This window comes from Nerophis ophidion, linkage group LG10 (genome assembly GCF_033978795.1).
Source record: "Nerophis ophidion isolate RoL-2023_Sa linkage group LG10, RoL_Noph_v1.0, whole genome shotgun sequence".
Taxonomy (NCBI): Eukaryota; Metazoa; Chordata; class Actinopteri; order Syngnathiformes; family Syngnathidae; genus Nerophis; species Nerophis ophidion.
In genome coordinates, this window is record NC_084620.1 from 36,917,695 (window position 1) to 36,941,251 (window position 23,557).

Sequence of the window (23,557 nt, forward strand, 5' to 3'; positions counted from 1 at the left end):
AGCCTTAAAAACTGAGCTTTTGGACAGTGGCCAAATGAAAGTAATTGAATAAAATCAAATAAATTCATGAAAATAATATATACTCTATATCAGGGGTCGGGAACCTTTTTGGCTGAGAGAGCCATGAAAGCGAAATATTTTAAAATGTATTTTCGTGAGAGCCATATCATATTTTTTTAACACTGAATACAACTAAATGCGCGCATTTTTTAAGTAAGACCAACATTTTTAGAGTATAATAAGTCTCTAATTCTTTTTAATATTGTTATTTCGTGAACAGCTGCGGTAGAAAACGGATGGATGGATTAAAATGCATGAGAATGTTTTATATTTTGAATGTTATTTTTAACATCGTGATTATCAGCGGAATTATTCATTACTTATCATGTTAAGCAATGTCAGCTAAGATTTATCTGAGAGCCAGATGCAGTCATCAAAAGAGCCACATCTGGCTCTAGAGCCATAGGTTCCCTACCCCTGCTCTATATACTGTTTTTCATATAAGTGAGTGGTGATTGTAAAAAATAATGCACACCAAATGAGGCACATTTATCTGACAACATTGGTTCCATATTATACTTGGTCAGACTTTCCTTTAACTAGTGAACATGTTGTTATGTGGACAGAGATGGGGTTTTTTCATTGCCACTGCTCTGCACGGAGATTTGTTTCGACACCCGATAAGAGACATTGCAGCATGTCACCTGAGCCACCTTGACAAATCTACACAATGTATAAAAATCTTTTATTGGCGACCTGCTGCTGTGCTCCCAGCTGAGTGACAGGTGGGACTCTCAATGAGCTTACATTGTCTTTCGTCCACCTTAATTAGCTTTCCGACATCCTGGGGCAGACCTGATCCCCTCTATGACCTACGCTTCCAAATGCCCTCGCTCCTAAATTCCCTCCTCTTACTAAATTCCGATGAATTTACAATTCAGGGCCATCCATAATGAATAACCTCCTCCATTATTGACTGCTCTTTACATCACAAGATTTTTCTGCTTTCCGACTTCCATTACCTGTCCTGCTCGCACTTATTTGCCTCTTCATTTATTCAAGGCTTTCCTCTCTCTCTCTCTCCTTCTCTGTCCACTCTCATATTTGCTGCCAATCCGAAATGGCTGGGTAGCGAGAGGCGAGCGCCATGTTCGCGTTTGCACGCGAGCGCGTACGCTTGGAGTACGTTTTGCTTGTGTTGTGTACATACGGGATCATTCTGAAGCCCTCAGCTGAGCTCCTCTCCAGGTGCCCCCCCCACGGGGTGTGCTATATTTGAAGGAATCAGTCAGAAATGTTAAGTGGATGAAATAAAGGCCAGGTCGGCATATCAGCCGCCATCAAAAGAAGGAGCGACGTTGGTTGTGTTTGCTCCGCTCACCTCCTTTCAGCTCATCTCTGCACTAGTGCTGAACTGACGACTCGGCATTTCAGGACCCTCAGGGATGCATTGTGCACCCAAGCCTTACCAGACTTCGCGCCCTGCAAAAGTCCATCTGATTGACTTTTCGGGCAAATCCAATAATTAAAGGCCTACTGAAATGAGATTTTCTTATTTAAACAGGGATAGCAGGTCCATTCTATGTGTCATACTTGATCATTTCGCGATATTGCCAAATTTTTGCTGAAAGGATTTAGTAGAGAACAGCCACGATAAAGTTCGCAACTTTAGGTGCTAAGAGAAATGCCCTGCCTCTACCAGAAGTCGCAGACGATGACGTCACACGTGTGATGGCTCCTCATATATTCACATTGTTTTTAATGGGAGCCTCCAATAAAAAGTGCTTTTCGGACCGAAAAAACGACAATTTCCCCATTAATTTGAGCGAGGATGAAAGATTCATGTTTGAGGATATTAATAGCGACGGACTACAAAAAAAAAAAAGTTAAAAAAAAAAACACGATTGCATTGGGACGGATTCCGATATTTTTAGACACATTTACTGGTTAATTCTGGGAAATCCCTTATCCTTCTATTGTGTTCCTAGTGTTTTAGTGAGTTAAATAGTACCTGATAGTCGGAAGGGTGTCTCCAAGGGTGTCTTGACGCCAATGTGTCACAGGTGTCGACGGCAGCTATGGACGACACAAGCTCAGCTTTTCTCCGGTAAGAACTGACTTTTTAACCACAATTTTCTCACCGAAACCTGCTGGTTGACATGTGGTCAGGTCAGGATCTATGTTGGCTTGACCGCGCTGTGATCCATAGTGAAGTTTCACCACCAGGAATTTTAAACAAGGAATCACCATGTGTGTGTGTGGCTAAAGGCTAAAGCTTCCCAACTCCATCTTTCTACTGTGACTTCTCCAATATTAATTGAACAAATTGCAAAAGATTCAGGAACACAGATGTCCAAAATACTGTATAATTATGCCGTTAAAGCAGACGACTTTTAACTGTGTGTGTGCACACAGTATTCCTAAAAACCCGTGACGTCTTGCGTACACGTCATCGTTACACGACGATTCGAAGACGAAACTCCCGGGAAATTTAAAATTGTAATTTAGTAAACTAAAAAGGCCGTATTGGCATGTGTTACAATGTTAATATTTCATCATTGATATATAAACTATCAAGACTGCGTGGTGGGTAGTAGTGGGTTTCAGTAGGCATTTATTGGTGATTTGTATCTTATTTTTACGATTAGACTGTTTTCTCATCCATGTGTGGAATCAAATACCATATTTTCCGGACTACAAGGCGCACTTAAAATCCTTATTTTTGTCTCAAAACTTGACAGTGCGCCATATAACCCGTTGCGCCTAATGTACGGAATAATTCTGGTTTTGCTTGCCGACCCTCGAAGTTATTTTATTTGGTACAGGGTGAAATGATAAGTGTGACCAGGAGATGGCAATCAAACACAAAAGATACGTGTAGACTGCGATATAACTCAAGTAAACAACACCATCCATCCATCAGTTTTCTACCGCTTATTCCATTTGGAGTCTAGGGGGCGCTGGAGCCTATCTCAGCTACAATCAGGCGGAAGGTGTGGTACACTCTGGACAAGTCGCCACCTCATCGCAGGTAAACAACACCAACATTGACTATGTTCCATTGAAAGTATAGAACATTACATTTTGCCATGAATTGATTTACGTGGACCCCGACTTAAACAAGTTGAAAAACTTATTCGGGTGTTACCATTTAGTGGTCAATTGTACGGAACATGTACAATGTACAATAGGGTAATATAAATAACAGGACATCCTTTTGGGGGGATATAGAGATCTAGACATCCAAACCAACAGATGGTGCTCGTCCCCAAGAAAGCTTGTCTTCCTGTCACTCACACAAACCAATGACCCGGAGAGAGGTAACCGAGACACAGAGAGTTGAGTTGAGTTTGAGTTTATTTGGAACATGCAAGCATACATGATACATCACAATTTCCAGTTTCTCTTTTCAACATTTTCGAAAAGGAGCAGGAAGAAGCAGAGCTTATTTAATCCTACCCCTTTTCTTTTACATAACAGTTGCTAAAACCTTTGTTCACTTCCTGTTGTCAATGTATTCACAATATACTCCATAAGTAATCACAATAAATATAAATAAATAAATAATTGGTGAAGTAATGTAGTCACTCATTCATTTGTATATCCATTAAGGAAAATGCCCATACAGTGGAAAAAATAGTGGTCGTCCGCAGCAATGTATTCTACAAAACCCAAAACCGGTGAAGTTGGCAAGTTGTGTAAATTGTAAATAAAAACAGAATATAATGATTTGAAAATATGTTTAAACTTATATTCAATTGAATAAACTGCAAAGACAATATATTTAATGTTCGAACTGAGAAACTAAACGCCGGCAGCATTTCTGGGTTTTGTTGATAAATTGCTTTCGCTTTGCATAGTAGAGTTTTACTTGCACTTACAGATGTAGCGACCAACTGTAGTTACTGACAGTGGTTTTCTGAAGTGTTCCTGAGCCCATGTGGCAATATCCTTTACACACCGATGTCGGTTTTTGATGCGGTACCGCCTGAGGGGTCGAAGGTCACGTTCAAAATTGGTTTTCAGCCTGGCTGCTTACGTGCAGTGATTCCTCCAGATTCTCTGAACCTTTTAAAGATATTACGGAGCGTAGACGCCAAAAATCTCAAAATTCCTTGCAATAGCTGGTCGAGTTATGTTGTTCTTATACAATTTGTTCACGCATTTGTTCATTAAGTGGAGACCCTCACCCCATCCTTGTTTGTGAATGACTGAGCATTGCATGGAAGCTGCTTTTATACCCAATCATGGCACCCACCTGTTCCCAATTAGCCTGACCACCTGTGGGATGTTCCAAATAAGTGTTTGATGAGCATTCCTCAACTTTCTCAGTCTTCTTTGCCACTTGTGCCAGGTTTTTATGAAACATGTTCCAGACATCAAATTCCAAATGAGCTAATATTTGAAAAATATTTTTTTAAAATCCAGTTCGAACGTTAAGTATCTTGTTTTTGCAGTCTATTCAACTGAATATAAGTTGAAAAGGATTTGCAAATCATTGTATTCTGTTTTTATTTACGATTTGCACAACGTGCCAACTTCACTGGTTTTGGGTTTTGTAGTTAATATAATCCAAATATTCAAGCATCACGTTGTACACCTTTGGAATCCTTAAATGGCAGAATCCTATTCAAGGATTAAAGGAACTTACTCGTCACACATAGGGGATGGCACAAAACTCCCAGATATAGCCCAATGAGTACCACAAGAACATAAAAATATGATATAGAGTAGGTTAAAATAAGAACACATTATAAATAGAATAAACTGTGAAGGCCCAGTTTAGCACAGCGTTATTTAGAGAATACACTGCAAAAAGTCAGTGTTCAAAAATAAGAAAAAAAAAAAAAAAATTACGGGTATTTTATTTGAACTAAGCAAAATTATCTGCCAATAGAACAAGAAAATTTGGCTTGTCAAGACTTTCCAAAAGAAGTCAAATTAGCTAACCTCAATGAGCCCAAAAATTCCTTAAAATAAGTATATTCTCACTAATAACAACTGTACTACTATATGAGTACTTATTTTCTATTGTTTCATTGAAAATAAAACAGCAAAGTCCACTTGCCTCTCATCTGTTGTAATATGAGACACAATTGTGTCAAAGTCAGAATTTTTTTCCATGCTTGAAATTAGAAATTATTACTTTAAAAAAGTAGTTTTATACTTGTGAGTGTTGATGACACAGCTTTGCAACAGTTGATAAACTAGTTTCAAGCATGTTTAACTCAATATAGGTCATCAAATCTCAGCAACAAGCTGTAATATCTTACTGAGATCATTTAGGACCAAAACCCATAAAACAAGTAAAACACTAATATAAAATCTGCTTAATGAGAAGAATTATCTTATCTGACAGAAAATAGGAAAATATCACCCTTATTTGAGATATTTTTTCTTACTTATATTTCAGTTTTTGCAGTGTAGTTATTAACAAAAACGATCTACCTCGCAATATGTTTGCATCTCCATCAAGATCTGCACCAAAATGCATGCCCTTCCAGAAGTAAAACATGAACAATTGTTCTGCACTCCAGCTGCACCATCACAGATTCCTGTCCTGTTTTTTTTTTGTTTGTTTGTTTTTTTTACAATGCTTCTTCTGTTGCTCTTTGCGACGCTGAGAGTACCTGAGGGACAAGCCCACCTGCCTACCAGCCGACAACCGTGTGCACATTCTCCTGGGTGGCCTTCAATAATTCACTCCTCCCAGTGCTGCCCTCCATCATCAACTCTGCCACCTGCCCTTTCTGTGCTGTACCTGTCTCGCTGTTCTTCCACTTCCTCTTCACGCGCTCACCCCGCCAGCTCCTAAACTCCACTCCACTAACTTCCTCCTTTATTCCCCATCAGTGGCCTCCCATGCTCTTCGTCTTCCTCGTGCGCTCCCCAAAGATTGATGGCTCCTGGCTACAAGGTGAGCGGGCTGCTTTAAAGATGCATGAGGGGAACGAGGACTGGCTTTTTTCTCTCTTTTTTTTTGCTCTCCCAAACATTCCAACACAGTAGCCACCTTTGGTGTGAGGCTTCCTGCTATTGTTAGGGAGCAGATGCCACACTTAAAAGAAGTACAAAAAAATGGTCCAAAGCAATCACTTAAATTTTAACTAGAGCCAAAAAGATCAACTCAATTAAAATAATGCTTTTGTCCCTTTTATTTACATACAGTAAAATAATCAACTATGTCTCCAATTTGGTCCAAACAAGCAACTAATTACTCTAATTAGCACTGGGTCAAAAAACATTGACATTAACTGTTGTGGCTCTGAGCGACCTCCTTATGTAGTTTTTTTTAGAAATTAACTTCAAAAGATCTCAAGAAACTGCATTTGGAGTATCACTAGCAGCTGAAAAAACATTTCTCAACGAGCTATTGCAAGGAATTTAGGGATTTCACCATCTGCGGTCCGTAATACCACGAGAAGTTTCAGAGAATCTGGAGAAATCACAGCACGTAAGCGGTCAGGCCGAAAACCAACATTAAATGCCCATGACCTTCGATCCCTCAGGCGGTACTGCATCAAAAACAGATATCAGTGTGTAAAAGATATCACCACATGGGCTCAGGAACACTTCAGAAAACCACTGTCAGTAACTACAGTTTGTTGCTACATCTGGAAGTGCAAGTTAAAACCCTACTATGCAAAGTGAAAGACTTTTATCAACAACACCCAGAAACGCTGCCGGCTTCAATGGGCCCGAGCTCATTTAAGATGGACTGATGCAAAGTGTGAAAGTGTTCTGTGGTCTGACGAGTCCACATTTCAAATTGTTTTTGGAGACTGTGGATGTTGTATCCTCCGGACCAAAGAGGAAAAGAACCATCCGGATTGTCATAGGCGCAACGTTAACAAGCCAGCATCTGTGATGGTATGGGGGTGTATTAGTGCCCAAGGCATGGGTAACTTACACATCTGTGAACGCACCATTAATGCTGAAAGGTACATACAGGTTTTGGAGCAACATATGTTGCCATCCAAGCATTGTTATAATGGACGCCCCTGCTTATTTCAGCAAGACAATGCCAAGCCACGTGTTGTAACAGAGTGGCTTCATAGTAAAAGAGAGCGGGTACTAGACTGACCTGCCTGTAGTCCAGACCTGTCTCCCATTGAAAGTGTGGAGAGCATCATGAAGCCTAAAATACCACAACGGAGACCCCGGACTGTTGAACAACTTAAGCTATACATTAAGCAAAAATGGGAAAGAATTCCACCTGAAAAGCTTAAAAAATTGGTCTCTTCAATTCCAAAACGTTTACTGAGTGTTGTTAAAAGGAAAGGCCATGTAACACAGTGGTAAAAATGCCCCTGTGCCAACTTTTTTGCAATGTGTTGCTGCCATTAAATTCTAAGTTAATAATTTGCAAAGAAAAATAAAATTTCTCAGTTCGAACATAAAAATATTGTCTTTGCAGTCTATTCAATTAAATATATGTTGAAAAGGATTTGCCAATCTCTTTTTTTTTTTTTGCGATTTACACAACGTTCCAACTTCACTGGTTTGGGGTTTTGTACTTCAATAATATCAATAAAATGATAACTCAATGTGGAAGACAATCCAAAACAAATTGCAGCAAACACAGTTGCTGATGTTTAAAATTTGGTTATTCGTGAATGCACCTCACTCGACATGACCTTGATCGATGCATAATGAGGAAGTGATGCTTCCAGAGCTACGGTGAAATGTGTGGGTGACGTTGAAAGTGGTGTGTTAAAGGGGAACAGCACTTATTGTGGAATATTGCCTATCATTAACGAATCCTATGTAATACAAGAACACACGTTTTTTTTCCTTTTTTAATGCCTTCTAACACGTAAATAAACGCTGGCAAAAGTCTGCTAACAATGGAGTCAATAGGAGACGTTCTATTCTGCATAAAAGACGCTCTAAAAACATCCAAAAACATAATTCAAGGTTTTTTTTTTTATCCATGATGTAAGTATATATGTAATGCAGTAACAGGCACAATCACAATTTATTAATGTATCTCACTTTAAGCATACAGCGGCGCATGTATTTCATAGACGCATCACAACATTTGTTATTCCATTTAACAATGTTGTGGGAGACAAACACAATAAAACATCACTTACTGTATAATGTCTGCTCTCACTGGAATGCTGATTGATGAGATGTTTATATATTCCCGTTTGGATGAAGAATTACTTATGATCCTCACAAAGGGTGAAAAAATAAACAAATAAAATAAAAAGGTGGGTGCAAAACTAGTGTCTCTCAGTCGAATCAAAGTGGACTAACTCCAAAGTTTATGGCTACATCCTTCTAACATCCAGGTAAGAGGTAGAGATAATGGCTAATTTGCCAATATCCAATATTGTCCAACTCTTAATTACCGATTTCGATATCAACCGATACCGATATATAAAGTCGTGGAATTAACAGATTATTACGCCTAATTTTGTTGTGATGCCCCGCTGGAGGTTGAGGTGTGCGGGGTTTAGGGTAAGGGGCAGCGGGGGGTGTATATTGTAGCGTCCCGGAAGAGTTTGTGCTGCTAGGGATTATGGGTATTTGTTCTGTTGTGTTACCGTGCGGATGTTCTCCCGAAATGTGTTTGGCATTCTTGTTTGGTGCGGGTTCACAATGTGGCGCATATTTGTAACAGTGTTAAAGTTGTTTATACGGCCACCCTCACTGTGACCTGTACGGCTGTTGGCCAAGTATGCCTTGCATTCACTTGTGTGTGTGAAAAGCTGTAGATATTATGCGATTGGGCCGTCACACACAGGCAGTGCCTTTAAGGCACACCCCCAATATTGTTGTCTGGGTGGAAATCAGGAGAAATTCGGGAGAATGGTTGCCCAAGGAGATTTTTGGGAGGGGCGGTTAAATTCGGGAGTCTCCCGGGAAAATCGGGAGGGTTGGCAAGTATGACTGGGAGACGCAGCTGCTCTGTAATTCTCCCTACGTCTGTGCACCACTCCGTACAGCAGCATTTTAAAAAGTCATACATTTTCCTTTTTGAAACAGATACCAATAATTTCCAATATTACATTTTGAAACATTTATGGGCCGATAATATCGGTAGTCCGATATTATCGGACATCTCTAGTAAGAGGGATGGTTTTTAATCTAGAATTAATTTCCACCAGTTTAGAAGCGATGCAACAGCTGATGATGTCAATACAGCAGCATAAGAAAGTTACCTCTCTGTGATCAATGCGCAGCTAAAAGTAGATCTTTAAAGGGAAACTGCGCTTTTTTGAGAATTTTTCTTATCATTCACAATCATTGTGAGAGACAAGAAGACAAAAGGTTTTTTGTTTTTTTTAGATTTCAAACATGGCTTTATGGTGGCAGAGGGGTTAGTGCGTCTGCCTTACAATACGAAGGTCCTTAGTAGTCCTGGGTTCAATCCCGGGCTCGGGATCTTTCTGTGTGGAGTTTGCATGTTCTCCCCGTGACTGCATGAGTTCCCTGCGGGTACTCCAGCTTCCTCCCACTTCCAAAGACATGCACCCGGGGATAGGTTGATTGGCAACACTAAATTGGCCCTAGTGTGTGAATCTGAGTGTGCATGTTGTCTGTCTATCTGTGTTGGCCCTGGGATGAGGTGGCGACTTGTCCAGGGTGTACACTGCCTTCCTCCCGATTGTAGCTGAGATAGGCACAAGCGCCCCCCGCTACCCCAAAGGGAATAAGCGGTAAAAAATGGATGGATGAATTTCAAACATCAAAAATTGCCTCGTTCTGGGTAGCTAGTAAGGCAGCTAATGGGAGCATTCATTTTAAAAATGCATTCAAAAAACGTCAACAATACTTAATTTATGTTCCGTAACCTGTATAATAACCAAGCTGTAGTGACATTGTTATTAAAGAGGGAACACTGAGGTACTATTTTTGTAGCATAGTAACACATCAGCGTGCTGCGGTATTAGCCGTAAAAGGTAATTACGGCAAGTGATAAGCTAGCTTCTACAACAACACAAAACACGTTTGAGTTTGTAATGCACAACACTGCGATACAACACCAATTTGTACCGAAAGCTGAACAATCATATTACAGCATCTGTAAAGTGTTAGCCCATATTTTATGTTTTGTTTGTAAACAGCTAGCCAGACACCGTATGTACTGTAGTTATAATAACATGCATGATGTGCTGCGTGTATCATGATCAACATTAAAGCGACTCACTCGATGGACAGTTGTTCGTCTGGTCCAGGTGGCCGGAGACGATTCCTTTTGATTTTGGGTAAGCAATCCATTTATGTCAAAATAGCTCGTCTCCGAGTTCCAAGTTACTCTCAAAGTTACTGATTTTAACCAAACCCAACTTTGGTTTTACTTTTTTTTCGCTCTGGTTAGCAAACAGAGCGAATTGCTGGAGTTTTAATTTTCCTGAGGGAACTCTTCTGAAGGAATCAATAAAGTACTATCTATCTGGTAGTATCCATCTATCTAACCCTTATGTCGGCACCAGTGCCGTAATGGGACCAAGTTCAAGCAACAATCTCAAATTATACTACACATGATACACAGAGTCGTGGTCAAAAGTTTACATACAGTTGTAAAGAATATAATGTCCTGGCTGTCTTGAGTTTCCAATTATTTCTACAACTCTTATTTTTCTGTGATAGAGTGATTTTGTTGGTCACAAAAAAAATTCATGAAGTTTGGTTCTTTTATTAATTTATTAAGAGTTTACTGAAAATGTGACCAAATCTGCTGGCTCAAAAGTATACATACAGCAATGTTAATATTTGGTTACATGTCCCTTGGCAAGTTTCACTCCAATAAAGCACTTTTGGTAGTCATCCACAAGCTTCTGGCAAGCTTCTGGTTGAATTTTTGATCACTCCTCTTGATAAAAATGGTGCAGTTCAGCTAAATTTGTTGGTTTTCTGACATGGACTTGTTTCTTCAGCATTGTCCACACGTTTAAGTCAGGGCTTTGGGAAAGCCATTCTAGAACCTTATTTCTAGTCTGATTTCGCCATTCCTTAACCACTTTTGACGTGTGTTTGGGGTCATTGTCCTGTTGGAACACCCAACTGTGCCCAAGACCCAACCTCCGGGCTGATGATTTTAGGTTGTCCTGAAGAATTTGGAGGTAATCATCCTTTTTCATAGTCCTAATTACTCTCTGTAAAGCACCAGTTCTATTGGCAGCAAAACAGGCCCTGAGCATAATAGTGTTATGAGAGTAGCGTATGTGTGTGTGGCCCTTTAAGATATGACAGCATATGAGGTGATTGAGTGGGTGGGCGAGAGAGGTGAGGGAGCGGTAACAGTGGGTGCGTGCAAGTGCTAGTAGCTTGGTGGATGGCCAATAAAGTCACAAAGTTACAACAAACCGCCAGCCTCGTCATTGAACCTCGAGTCCGGAGCTGTAAAGACCCACTACCGGGTAAAGTCAAGGGTGTTACCGCCGAAGTCTCCCCTGCGCTCCTCGACTACGGTCTGGGAACCGAAAGCAGGAAAGGTGTGACAACACTACCACCACCATGCTTGACGGTAAATTTGGTGTTCCTGGGATTAAAGGACTCACATTTTCTCCTCCAAACATATGGCTGGGTATTGTGGCCAAACAGCTCAATTTTTGTTCCATCTGACCACAGAACTTTCTTCCAGAAGATCTTATCTTTGTCCATGTGATGTCAGATGAAACAAAAAAGCAGAAAGCATCTAACAATTCTCATCACCAATTCACATTTGTTCGCCTTCTTTTATGAGTGTTTTTAAAAAGTGTGGAATATCATAGCTGGGCTGCAGTAAAACCGGATATGACAGAAGGCTATTAGCCTGGTTTACCTCAGCGGTATTTCAAGAGAACAGGAAGCAGGATAAGGACAGAGGTTAGATGAGGAGCAAGGAGCAGTCCATACCTTCTCTCTCAGCTCGGAATAGGAAGGTCCGAAGCGAGGTGACGACCTCAAACTTGTTGTCGCCCAAACCTCGCACCTGTCTGATGGCGGAGGCAAGAATCATCCCTTTGGAGTACATTTCCTGTAGCAGATGAGACAACACTGTAACAATAGAAACAGCCTGATTTTTTTTTCCTGGGGATTATGTTTATCTTTTCTCTTTTGTTTACATCCATGTGTGATTCTCGCTTGTATCGTTGCTTTTGGTTAGGTGTCCATGTTTATGCTCGCAGACGGATCTGCTCATCAAACTGTGAGCCATAACCCATCAATACAGCGTCATATTTATTCACACAAATGGCTTCCCTGTTCCTCCCTCGCACGCAATAACTTTGATACACAGGCGCCTGGGTCTCGGATAAAGAAGCATTTGAATTTAAACCTGCTTTGCCCGACAACAATGAGTTTATAACGGCACATGATTTCCCTGTTTACAATCGGAACAAACATATTTAACATTTTCGAGTGCCCAATTGCATAAAGGTGGAATTACTTTGATTTGTTTTCTTTAGGATCCATCCTTTTGCTGGAAATACTTATCATCGGGATGGATTTAAATAGGAAAACTCATACCAGACTATAATTTTTTGAGAAAATAGGCTCCCAATCTAGAGCACATTTGTTGTATTTCAACGTGTAATGTGAACCTTATGGATGAAGGGATTTTAGCAAGTACCTTTTTTAACTTTATTACCGTATTTTCTGGATCATAGGGCTTACCGGATTTATAAGGCGCACTGCCAATGAGCGGGTCGATTCAGGTCTTTTTTGGGGGGGGGACGTGGCCTGCGGGCCTGCCGCGGAATGGGGTGTTGCCAGGACCGGTCTCGAAGACAGCGACTGGTGCTTAGATGGCCCAGGTGCGTAGATGGCCCACCTGTCTTCGAGGCCGGTCCTGGCAACACCCCGTTCCGCAGCAGGCCTGCAGGCCACGCCCCCCCCCCCCCACCACAACACGTAATAGTGGTTCCTTGGTCAAAATGTTGCATGAATTATGTTTTACAGATCACCTTCAAGTCGCTTTCTCATAGTCAATGCAGGATGCGCAGTTTTGTGGGCGGTCTTATTTACATGGCTCACCTTCGACAGCGTCTTCTTCTTGTCATCTTTGTTGTAGCGGTGTAGCGTGCAAGGACGGGAGTGGAAGAAGTGTCAAAAACTGAAGCCAACTGTTTTGATGACATTCAGACTTTACTTAAATCAATAACGGAGCAGCATCCTCTCATCCGTGGATCACTAGTGCAAAATTGTGTTCTGTGAAAAACCGTCCAACCGTAACTCTTTAATAACTAAAGTTCTGTGGATGAATTATGTAAACCCACTACAATGGTAGTTTTTAACGCTTCCATAGCGATATATAAGTTAGGACTTCACACTACTTTATATTAGAAACAGCAAAATTGGAGGATGAATGTCAGTGACAAAAAGATAGTTGAAAAAAAGAAGCGTATCGACTACAGCATCACCACGGACTACAGTGACGGACGTCTGAAATTTTGCAGGATTTATGCAGACCTCAAATACACATCAGCAGGTACCAGAAGGTAAGAAAAGTTGGTTCTGCATAATACTGTGAAACAAAACACCAGAAAATGTCTACTAATGGGTGCCATTTTGCGGTCCAGACTACAGTAAAACTTGTACCTCTGACTACGGTAACCATAATGGGCCAACAATCCATCAAGCGGTAGAGCTTCAAAGTCATACTAAAACATTTTGACGGATGTTTGAATGCCGTGTATAATGTTCTTTATTTTCAATGGAACATTTAAAGTTCTGGTGTTGTTTACTGGCGTCATATTGCAGTCTACATGTATCTTATGTATGACTGCCATCTACTGGTCACATTTTTCATTACATCATGTACAAAATAAAATAGCTTCGAGGTCGGTAAGCACAACCAGAATTATTAAGTACATTAGGCGCACCGGGTTATAAGGCGCACTGTTGATGTTTGAGAAAATGAAAGGATTTTAAGTGCGCCTTACAGTCTGAAAAATATGCTAAATGTTCGGAATGCACGAAAGAGTGGAAAGAAAAACCGAACTCCCTTTGACCACATCTGGGTTTTCCAAACATTCAACATTTGCAAAACAATTTATTACGGTTTGACTTATTTTTTTCTTTAAGATTTTGCGATACAGGAAAGTATCACTTCTGTCTTCTCCTGGCAATCATGCGCCACAAAACAGTTACTACTTTTTTCTTTTAAAATTAGTTTCCGGTTTGAGCAACAGAGGTTTCTGTGGCGAGTCATTTTAGAGTGCATAGCCGTAGACTGGCGTAGTAGTACAAAGTTAGTAGTGGATATTTGTTGTCAAACTTTGGTGACTATATATTTCGTAAGTAGATATGTATTTTGGTGTTTTTTGTCAATTTTATTTTGTTTAATCTCATTTGTCAAATGTTTGTACAAGTTGAAAACAATGGCGATACTAATAAAAAGTTTAACAAGATTCTTAGGTGTGCGTGCACTTTGTGTATAATGATGTAATTTCCTTTGTGTGCTTGGTTTTACAGTAACTTCATTAAAGAGAATATAACCTCACTTTGGAAGTTTTTTCATCTTTAATTTCATGGACTGTTTACCCAGCTGCTCAACTCTATTCCAACATTCAGAAGTGCAGAATAAGGATACAGTGCATCTGGAAAGTATTCACAGCGCTTCACTTTTTCCACATTTTGTTATGTTACAGCCTTATTCCAAAATGGAATAGTTTCCTTTTTGTCCTGAAAATTCTTTAGACAATTCCCCGTAATGACAATGTAAAAAGTTTTCTTTTTTTCAACAAATTTACCAAATGTGTTAAAAATAGCAGAAAAAATTAATCACATTCACACAAGTATTCACATTATTTGGTATGAATATATATTCAATGTATTATTAATAACTACTTTGCAGAAATTACAGACCTGGAAGCAATTAGCCGCAATAAACGAGGGACGACTTTTTTATTATTATTGCCATTATTATTATTACAAAAATACAAACACCACACTTTTGTTTTTGCTCCTCCTGTATCATTCATGAGCTGAACTGAAAGATGTACAGTAAAACTAGTGACATATGAAGATGCTGAATAGATGATCATTGCACAAGTGTGCCTTGGACTGACCAAAGTCAGGGGATTCCCACAGCGTTTTGTTGTTAAGGGGGTTAACAACAAAGAGCCACCGTTTAAACTTAAGTGTTAACAAGATCTCCAGCCACACGTTAGTAAACGCATACACTGAGTGTTGTACACATGCCAAAATACTGGGGGAGCTCTTCCCTCGGACTTAAGATCATTTTAGTCAGTCAGCAACATCCAAAACGTCATTTCCGGAGGCGGCATATAGCAAAAATGGCAGATCACGGCAAGAAAGAATTACCATATTTTTCGGATTATAAATCGCTCCGGAGTATAAATTGCACCTGCCGAAAATGCATAACAAAGAAGGAAAAAAAAAAATATATATATATATATATATAAGTCGCACTGGAGTATAAGTCGCATTTTTGAGGGAAATTTATTTGATAAAACCCAACACCAAGAATAAACATTTCAAAGGCGATTTAAAATAAATAAAGAATAGTGAACAACAGGCTGAATAAGTGTACGTTATATGAGGCATAAATAACCAACTGAGAAGGTGCCTGGTATGTTAACCTAACATATTATGGTAAGAGTCATTCAAACAACTATAACATATAGAACATGCTATAAGTTTACCAAACAATCTGTCACTCCTAATCGATAAATCCCATGAAATCTTATACGTCTAGGCTCTTACGTGAATGAGCTAAATTATATTATTTGATATTTTACGGTAACGTGTTAATAATTTCACAAAATACTGAGTATAAGTCGCACCCCCGGCCAAACTATGAAAAAAACTGCCACTTATAGTCTGAAAAATACGGCATATATGTGGACTGACAGAGAAGTAGAGCTACTTTTAAGCATCATTTTGGAGTTTGAAGTGAACAAAACTCAACAAAGTGTTGACTGGGAAACTTGCCAGTCCAAGTCTGGTCACATTGATATCCTATTTTTAGATATTGACCCTTCCCCATCCTGCTGCCGCTCTCTCCCATCACGTTAACCAATATATTTTCTGAGGGAAACACTGAAAGTAAAAAGGTCACTCCAAAATGTGTAGTTTTGTTTTATTGGGTTGGGGGGAGGAAACATCAAGGGCAACGTTGTAAAGCGTATGCAAAGGTAGATGAACTTGGTGAATGATATTACGAATGCAGCTACTGTATCGTCATCTTGCGGAGTTGATAAAAAAAAACATTTTCTTTGTTATTTTGTCTATCGTTCAGAATCATTATGAAAGACATGACGATGGATATATATATATTTTTTTTTTTTTTTTGCATTCTAACTCGTAAAAAAAAGTTTTAAAAAATGTTCGCTTGCAGTGGAGCCAATGGGAGGTCCTCTATTCCGCCCATAAAACCCAATAAAAAATACTCCGCTTACATTTCGTGACTTAAATATCAATCAAGTATTAGTGATATTGTTATTATAAGCGCTAACGCAGACAAATTTTTCGCTGTTATCACTTGCGAGTAGGGGTGTAGGAAAAAAATCGATTCGAATTTAAATCGGTAATCTCACATTGTGCGATTCAAAATCGATTCTCATTTTTAAAAAATCGATTTTTTTATTTTTTTTTATCAATCCAACTAAACAATACACAGCAATACTATAACAATGCAATCCAATTCCAAAACCAAACCTGACCCAGCAACAATCAGAAGTGCAATAAACAGAGCAATTAAGATACAAAGACGAAACAGAACAAACAAAAAGTAGTGAAACAAAAATGAATATTATCAACAACAGTATCAATATTAGTTATCATTTCAGCATAGCAGTGATTAAAAATCCCTCATTGACATTATCATTAGACATTTATAAAAATTAAAAATAAAGAACAATAGTGTCACATTGGCTTACACTTGCATCGCATCTCATAAGCTTGACAACACACTGTGTCCAATATTTTCACAAAGATAAAATAAGTCATATTTTTGGTTTATTTAATAGTAAAAACAAATCTATATTATTGCAATCAGTTGATAAAACATTGTCCTTTACAATTATAAAAGCTTTTTACAAAAATCTATTACTCTGCTTGCATGTCAGCAGACTGGGGTAGATCCTGCTGAAATCCTATGTATTGAATGAATACAGAATCCTTTTAAATCAGGATAAAATCGATTTTGAAACGAGAATCGTGTTGAATTGAAAAAAAAAATAGATTTTGAATCGAATCGTGACCCCAAGAATCGATGTTGAATCTAAACGTGGGACACCCAAAGATTCGCAGCCCGACTTGCGAGTGTGCCATTGTTGACATTATCGAGAGCTAACCTGTTTCCTCGCTTCCCTGCTCCTGGAAGTTTATTTTACATCAAAAATCATGCCTTTCACCTGGATTGTAAAAGGATGAGGACTTGTCCGACAAGTTGGTACATGTTGACAGCCAATTTAGTCCCGGTGTGGCGTGAACGACACAAAAAGACGCTTGGTTTCACACCCCTTTTCTTTGCGAGGATTATGAGTCATTCTTCAGACTACAAAAATATTCTATCAGTCGGCATCCTAATGACAGTAGGCCTTGTACAGTAGGTGATGTTTTATTATGTTTGTTGGCTCTCAAGAAGTCTGCAGTGAGTTGTAATTAGTGATGAAGAAAAAAACAAATGTGATGCGTTTTCTAAATTAATTCCCAGCATATGCTTAAAATGAGCATTTGCAGGAATACTAATACTAAACTCACAATGATGTCTGATTGAATGCTTAAAACGTTATGACAGACTACCTTCAAAATGGAACGGAATTTAAAATTTTTTTACTGAATGAGACGCCCAGAATCATTGGGGAGCGAGTCAGCACTTAAAGGCCTACTGAAACCCACTACTACCGACCACGCAGTCTGATAGTGTATATATCAATGATGAAATATTAACATTGCAACAGATGCCAATACAGGCGGTTTAGTTTACTAAATTACAATTTTAAATTTCCCGCGGAGTTTCATGTTGAAAACGTCGCGGAATGATGACGCGTGCTTGTGCCGTTATTGGTTGTAGCGGACATATTAGCCCAGCACCACTTACGGCTAAAAGCCGTCTCTTTTCATCGCATAATTACACAGTATTTTGGACTCTGTGTTGCTGAATCTTTTGCAATTTGTTCAATTAATAACGGAGACTATAAATAAGAATGCTGTTGGTGGAAAGCGGTGGATTGCAGCTGCCTTTAGTACCGAGACACAGCCGGTGTTTCTTTGTTTGTTGTGAAGCTTCAACACAGAGCGGTCAAGCGAACAGGTTTCTCTACGTCAACCAGCATGCTTTTGGATGGGAAAATTGTGATATTAAGTCGGCTCTTACCGGAGACATCAGTGGATTACTGGACCTCCTCCTGCATTAGCTGTCAAAAAAGGCAGCTGTGAGCTTGGCGCCTCCATGGCTTCCATCAAAGACACTGGCGTTCACCGCAGCCATCCGACTTTTTAGTATGACTTTACAATCTCACTAAAACACTATTAAAACAAAAAGCTAATAAGGGATCTTCCAGAATTATCCTAGTGAATGTGTCTAATTACATCTGAAACGCTCACACTGCTGCCGCCGGGAGCCGTCGCTTTTTTTGTGCTTCACTCTAACTTTCATTATCCACAAATCTTTTATCCTTGCTCAAATTAATGGTGAAATTGTCTCTTTCTTGGTCCGAACAGCTCTTGCTGCTTGATGCTATGATTATGAACAATGTGAGGATGTGAGGAGCCCTCACACCGGTGACATCACGCCCACATCGTCTGCTACTTCCGGTAAAGGCAAGGCTTTTTTATTAGCGACCAAAAGTTGCTAACTTTATCCTCGATGTTCTCTACTAAATCCTTTCAGCAAAAATATGGCAATATCGCGAAATGATCTAGTACAGGGACGCTCACACTTTTTCTGCAGGCGAGCTACTTTTCAATTGACCAAGTCGAGGAGATCTACCTCATTCCTATTTATAATTTATATCTATTTATTTATAAAAGAGACATTTTTGTTAACAAGTTAATGGTGTTTAATGATAATACAAGCATGTTTAACACACATAGATTCCTTTCTTTCATGAAGACAAGAATATAAGTTGGCGTATTTGATTCTGATGACTTGCATTGATTGGAATTAGACAGTGGTGCTGATAACGTCCGCATTTTCAAATGGAGGAAAAAAAAAGTCCTCCTTTCTGTTCAATACCACATGAAAGTGGTTGGATTTGGCATCTCATTTGTCCAACTTGCATACTCGTTTTTAAACACTTTCTTATGAGAGTAGCATATGTGTGTGGCCCTTTAATGTCTGGCAGCAGGTGAGTGACGTCAGTGAGTGTGCGGGTGGGCAAGCAAGTGAGAAAGCGGTCGCTGAGGGCGGGGGAGAAATACATCGGCATCAAACTCCGTAGCTTGCTAGCTTGTGCACGCTAGCTTTCTGAGACTCTTATTTTGTTAGCACAGGCAGGATGAAACAGGTCTTTTATGGTGAAGACAGGAACTGTGCAGTCGGTCTTTAGAGTTTTGACAGTAGGTACGGAGTCTCTAGAAATAAAATGTGTTTCTCTGCGTCCGCCCTGTTAGTGATTTTTTTCTTAAATATGAGCTCGCAGCAGCCAGCGTCATCTCACAAGATCCTCGGGTGCCGAGAATGTCAAACAACTGACGAAAGTGAAGTCTTGGTATGATTGATGATTGCTCATTTTTATGTATATTTTTTAATGCCTGGCTTGAGATCCACTGACACACTCTCCGAGATCGACGTAATGGGCACCCCTGATCTAGTATGACACATAAAATGAACCTGCTATCCCCGTTTAAATAAGAAAATCTCATTTCAGTAGGCCTTTAATTGTGCATTATTTTGTTTAAGGTACAAAAGTATGGTGTACAATAAATACTGTAAATACATCTGTGGTGTTTATTTACCTAAATGGACAGGGAAGCAGGGAATAAGTGGAGGGAGGTTGTTTGATAATGAATCATACATGTTTTACCAAAATAATGATGCTCACTTTGACCACTAAGAGCAGGCATGGGCAATTATTTTGACTCGGGGGGGCAAAACTTTGAGAAAAAAATATTTTTGGGCCAGGTATATTTGTTTTTAGGAATACTAATACAAAACCTCACAATTTCTGATCAAATGCTAAAAAAAAGCCTGAAAAAACGGAATTGAATTTTAAAAAAATTTACGGAATGAGACAACCTGAATGTACATGAAAATAAAAGAATGTGGGATTTACATTATTAACTATGATTGACAAAACACTGAATATTGACAACATATGAACGTCACACCCCCTCTCGATCGACATGTTTTACAATCAAGCGAAACGCAGCGAAAATGCAACAAACACAGCTAAATGTGAACGTGAAAGGTAAAAAAACAAAACACTTACCATCTGGTATATCTGATACATCACTAAGCTTTAGAACTTTGCTGTAAAAATCTCCTTCCGCGTCTGTCCCCGTCACCCGCATTTCAGGCGCTAAAAACACTCAGTAGAAACGCACCCCACCCACACTAATTGGTGCCTCATCTGAACTCCTGTGACTAAGATTACCAAAGTAACTAATTAGATTACCAGAGTAACTAGTATATCGTGCAAAAGCACATATTCAGACCATTGAAATACTTTCTATAGTTCAAGACTTATGGTAATTGAAAAACATGCAAACTGCACATCATAATGGCAGCTACAGTTTCCATTTTAAAGATCTAAAAAAAAATTGGGGAATGTCTGGCGGGTCAGATTACAAAACTTAACACAGACCCCGGGCCTTAAATTGCCCAGGTCTACTATAGAGTCTATAACGTAGATCAGGGGTCACCAACGCGGTGCCCGCGGGTCCCAGGTAGCCCGTGAGGACCAGATGAGTCGCCCGCTGGCCTGTTCTAAAAATAGCTCAAATAGCAGCACTTACCGGTGAGCTGCCTCTATTTTGGAAATTTTAATTATTTGCTAGCAAGCTGGTCTCGCTTTGCTTGACATTTTTAATTCTAAGAGAGACAAAACTTAAATAGAATTTGAAAATCCAAGAAAAAATTTTAAAGACTTGGTCTTTACTTTTTTAAATAAATTCATTATTTTTTTTCACTTTGCTTCTTATAACTTTCAGAAAGACAATTTTTGAGAAAAAATACAACCTTAAAAATGATTTAAGGATTTTTAAACACTTACCTTAAATTCCTTCCTCTTCTCTCCTGACAATTTAAATCAATGTTCAAGTAAATAAATTGTTTTTATTGTAAAGAATAATAAATACATTTTAAATTTAATTCTTCATTCTAGCTTCTGTTTTTTCGACAAAGAATATTTGTGAAATATTTCTTCAAACTAATTTATGATTAAAATTCAAAAAAATTATTCTGGCAAATCTAGAAAATCTGTAGAATCAAATTTAAATCATATTTCAAAGTCTTTTGAATTCCTTTTAAAATTTTTGTTCTGGAAAATCTAGAAGGAATAATGATTTGTCTTTGTAAGAAATATAGCTTGGTTCAATTTGTTATATTTTCTAACAAGGTGCAGATTGGATTTTAACTTATTTAAAACATATCATCAAAATTGTAAAATTAATCTTTATCAGGGAAAATTACTAATGATGTTCCATAAATTATTTTTTTAATTTTTTCAAAAAGATTCTAATTAGCTAGTTTTTCTCTTCTTTTTTCCGGTTGTATTTTGAATTTTAAATAGTCGAAATTGAAGATAAACTGTTTCAAAATTTTATTTTGATTTTTTTCGTGTTTTCTCATCTTTTAAACCGTTCAATTAAGTGCTTTTTTCATAACTTATTCTCTATATAAAACCTTCCATAAGAGGAAAAAAAATGTACGACGGAATGACGGACAGGAATACCCATTTTTTATATATATATAGATTTATTTATTAAAGGTAAATTGAGCAAATTGGCTATTTCTGGCCATTTATTTAAGTGTGTATCAAACTGGTAGCCCTTCGCATTAATTAGTACCCAAGAAGTAGCTCTTGGTTTCAAAAAGGTTGGTGACCCCTGCCATAGACTATAGGAGACTCACTCGTTAGCTAAAGAGAGGCCTTAATTGGAGCATATACAAAAGTAGCGCTATGACTTAAACATATGAATTTGATGTCAATAATACAGCGCATTAAGAAAAAAGTAGTAAATATGACACTGCATTAGCACAAAGCACTGGCATCATATCGAAGCAAAAATCTCAAATATTTAAAACAAAAAGGGTCGTGCGTGTCTTTTCTGAGGCTCCACACGAAGTGTTGGGTAAAGTGAGGTTTGGCGTACTTTTCCGTGTTTTCCCCGTCATGTAAAGCATCCAAACAAGCAAGGATGGGACACTTTTTACTACTTTTTACCCGACGTCGGCAATTTAAGTGCTGTCATTTGGAGGTGTGAACAAGAGCAAGAAATGAAGATATGAGGGCATCGTTTCCAATCAGCATCCAAGCCGTGATGGGACAAAGAAATGCCCTTAAAGCTGCAGGAATAAGGCAATGTTCTCCCCATCAGGGGAACGCTGCATTATGTCGCTGCCATGGTGTGAAAATGACACAGATTGCATTATTCATGCTCTTGCTGTCATTATCATTGCAAAGTAACAGAAAAATGTTCTCTCTCTTCAACACCATGGACCTGACTGTGGGTTGTTTGCAGCACATTGGAGGAAATAATGCAAAGAAGACGGCCGTGAACTTTTGACTCCCTCTTGCCATTCCTTAATTAAGCTGCTGACCTTGCTGTGCACAAAGGAAAAAAATCCCAGCAGCCAAAAATATCAGCTGGTAGAGTCAGAGGCGAGTAAAAAAAAAAAAAAAAAAGAGAGAAATTAGGTCCACGTTAAAGGCCAACGAGATGGAGAAAGAAAATGTGAGCTCCAATGAGAGATGATGCAAAAAGAGACATCATGATATGAAGAGGTGTCCAAACTTTTTTCCACCAAGGGACACTTGCTGAAAAGTCAAAGCATTGTTTTATTTTGTGAGAGAGAGAAAAAAAAAGTTAAAAACAGACATAATATATTTAAAAAACAAAAATTGGTGTCAGCTTTGTGTTGAAGTTGACAAAGGGTATTATTTGGGCTAACAATAACGCATTACAACGTATTAAAAAAGCTTCGCTCTTTATCAGGGGTGTCAAACGTACAGCCCGAGGGCCGGATCAGGCCCGCAAACAGGTTTTACCCGGCCCACGGGATGAGTTTGCTAAATATTAAAATTAACCTGAACTTTTTGAATGAAAGAAACAGCTGTTCTAATTATGTCCACTGGATGTCACAATAGCAAGTATTTTTATCTTTGTAGATGATGCAACATATGTACAAGATAAACCACATGATGTTAGTACATCAGTTGAGGAAGATGATCAAACTACATAAACAACATACTGTAATTTGAATATGATATATATTTTTTACCTTGAAAACTAACACCAACATAATTTATTCAGAAAATATAAATAATGACAAAGTATATATACTATTAACCGCAACAGGTAATTGCAAAAAAAAAAAAATAAAACCTTTGGGATTTATATAATTTCAAAATGTGTTTGTTCTATTTTTAAACAAAGTAAACAATCTGAAGGTGTCTTTATTTTTAAGTTATCGTGCTGTGATTTTACC

The 23,557-nt window shown here is 38.7% G+C and overlaps 1 protein-coding gene across 3 annotated transcripts in view; it reads right to left on the bottom strand.

Moving 5' to 3' along the window:
- Positions 1-23,557, bottom strand: part of arap2 (ArfGAP with RhoGAP domain, ankyrin repeat and PH domain 2) — a 288,224-nt gene that overhangs the window by 234,356 nt on the left and 30,311 nt on the right. For all 3 annotated transcript variants that reach the window (XR_009808512.1, XM_061913586.1, XM_061913587.1), the window contains exon 8: positions 11,851-11,971. Coding sequence is in view for 2 of the 3 variants with exons in the window: in XM_061913586.1 (XP_061769570.1) it covers positions 11,851-11,971 (121 nt within the window). In the remaining variant the exon portion in view is untranslated. The remainder of the gene's footprint in view (positions 1-11,850; positions 11,972-23,557) is intronic.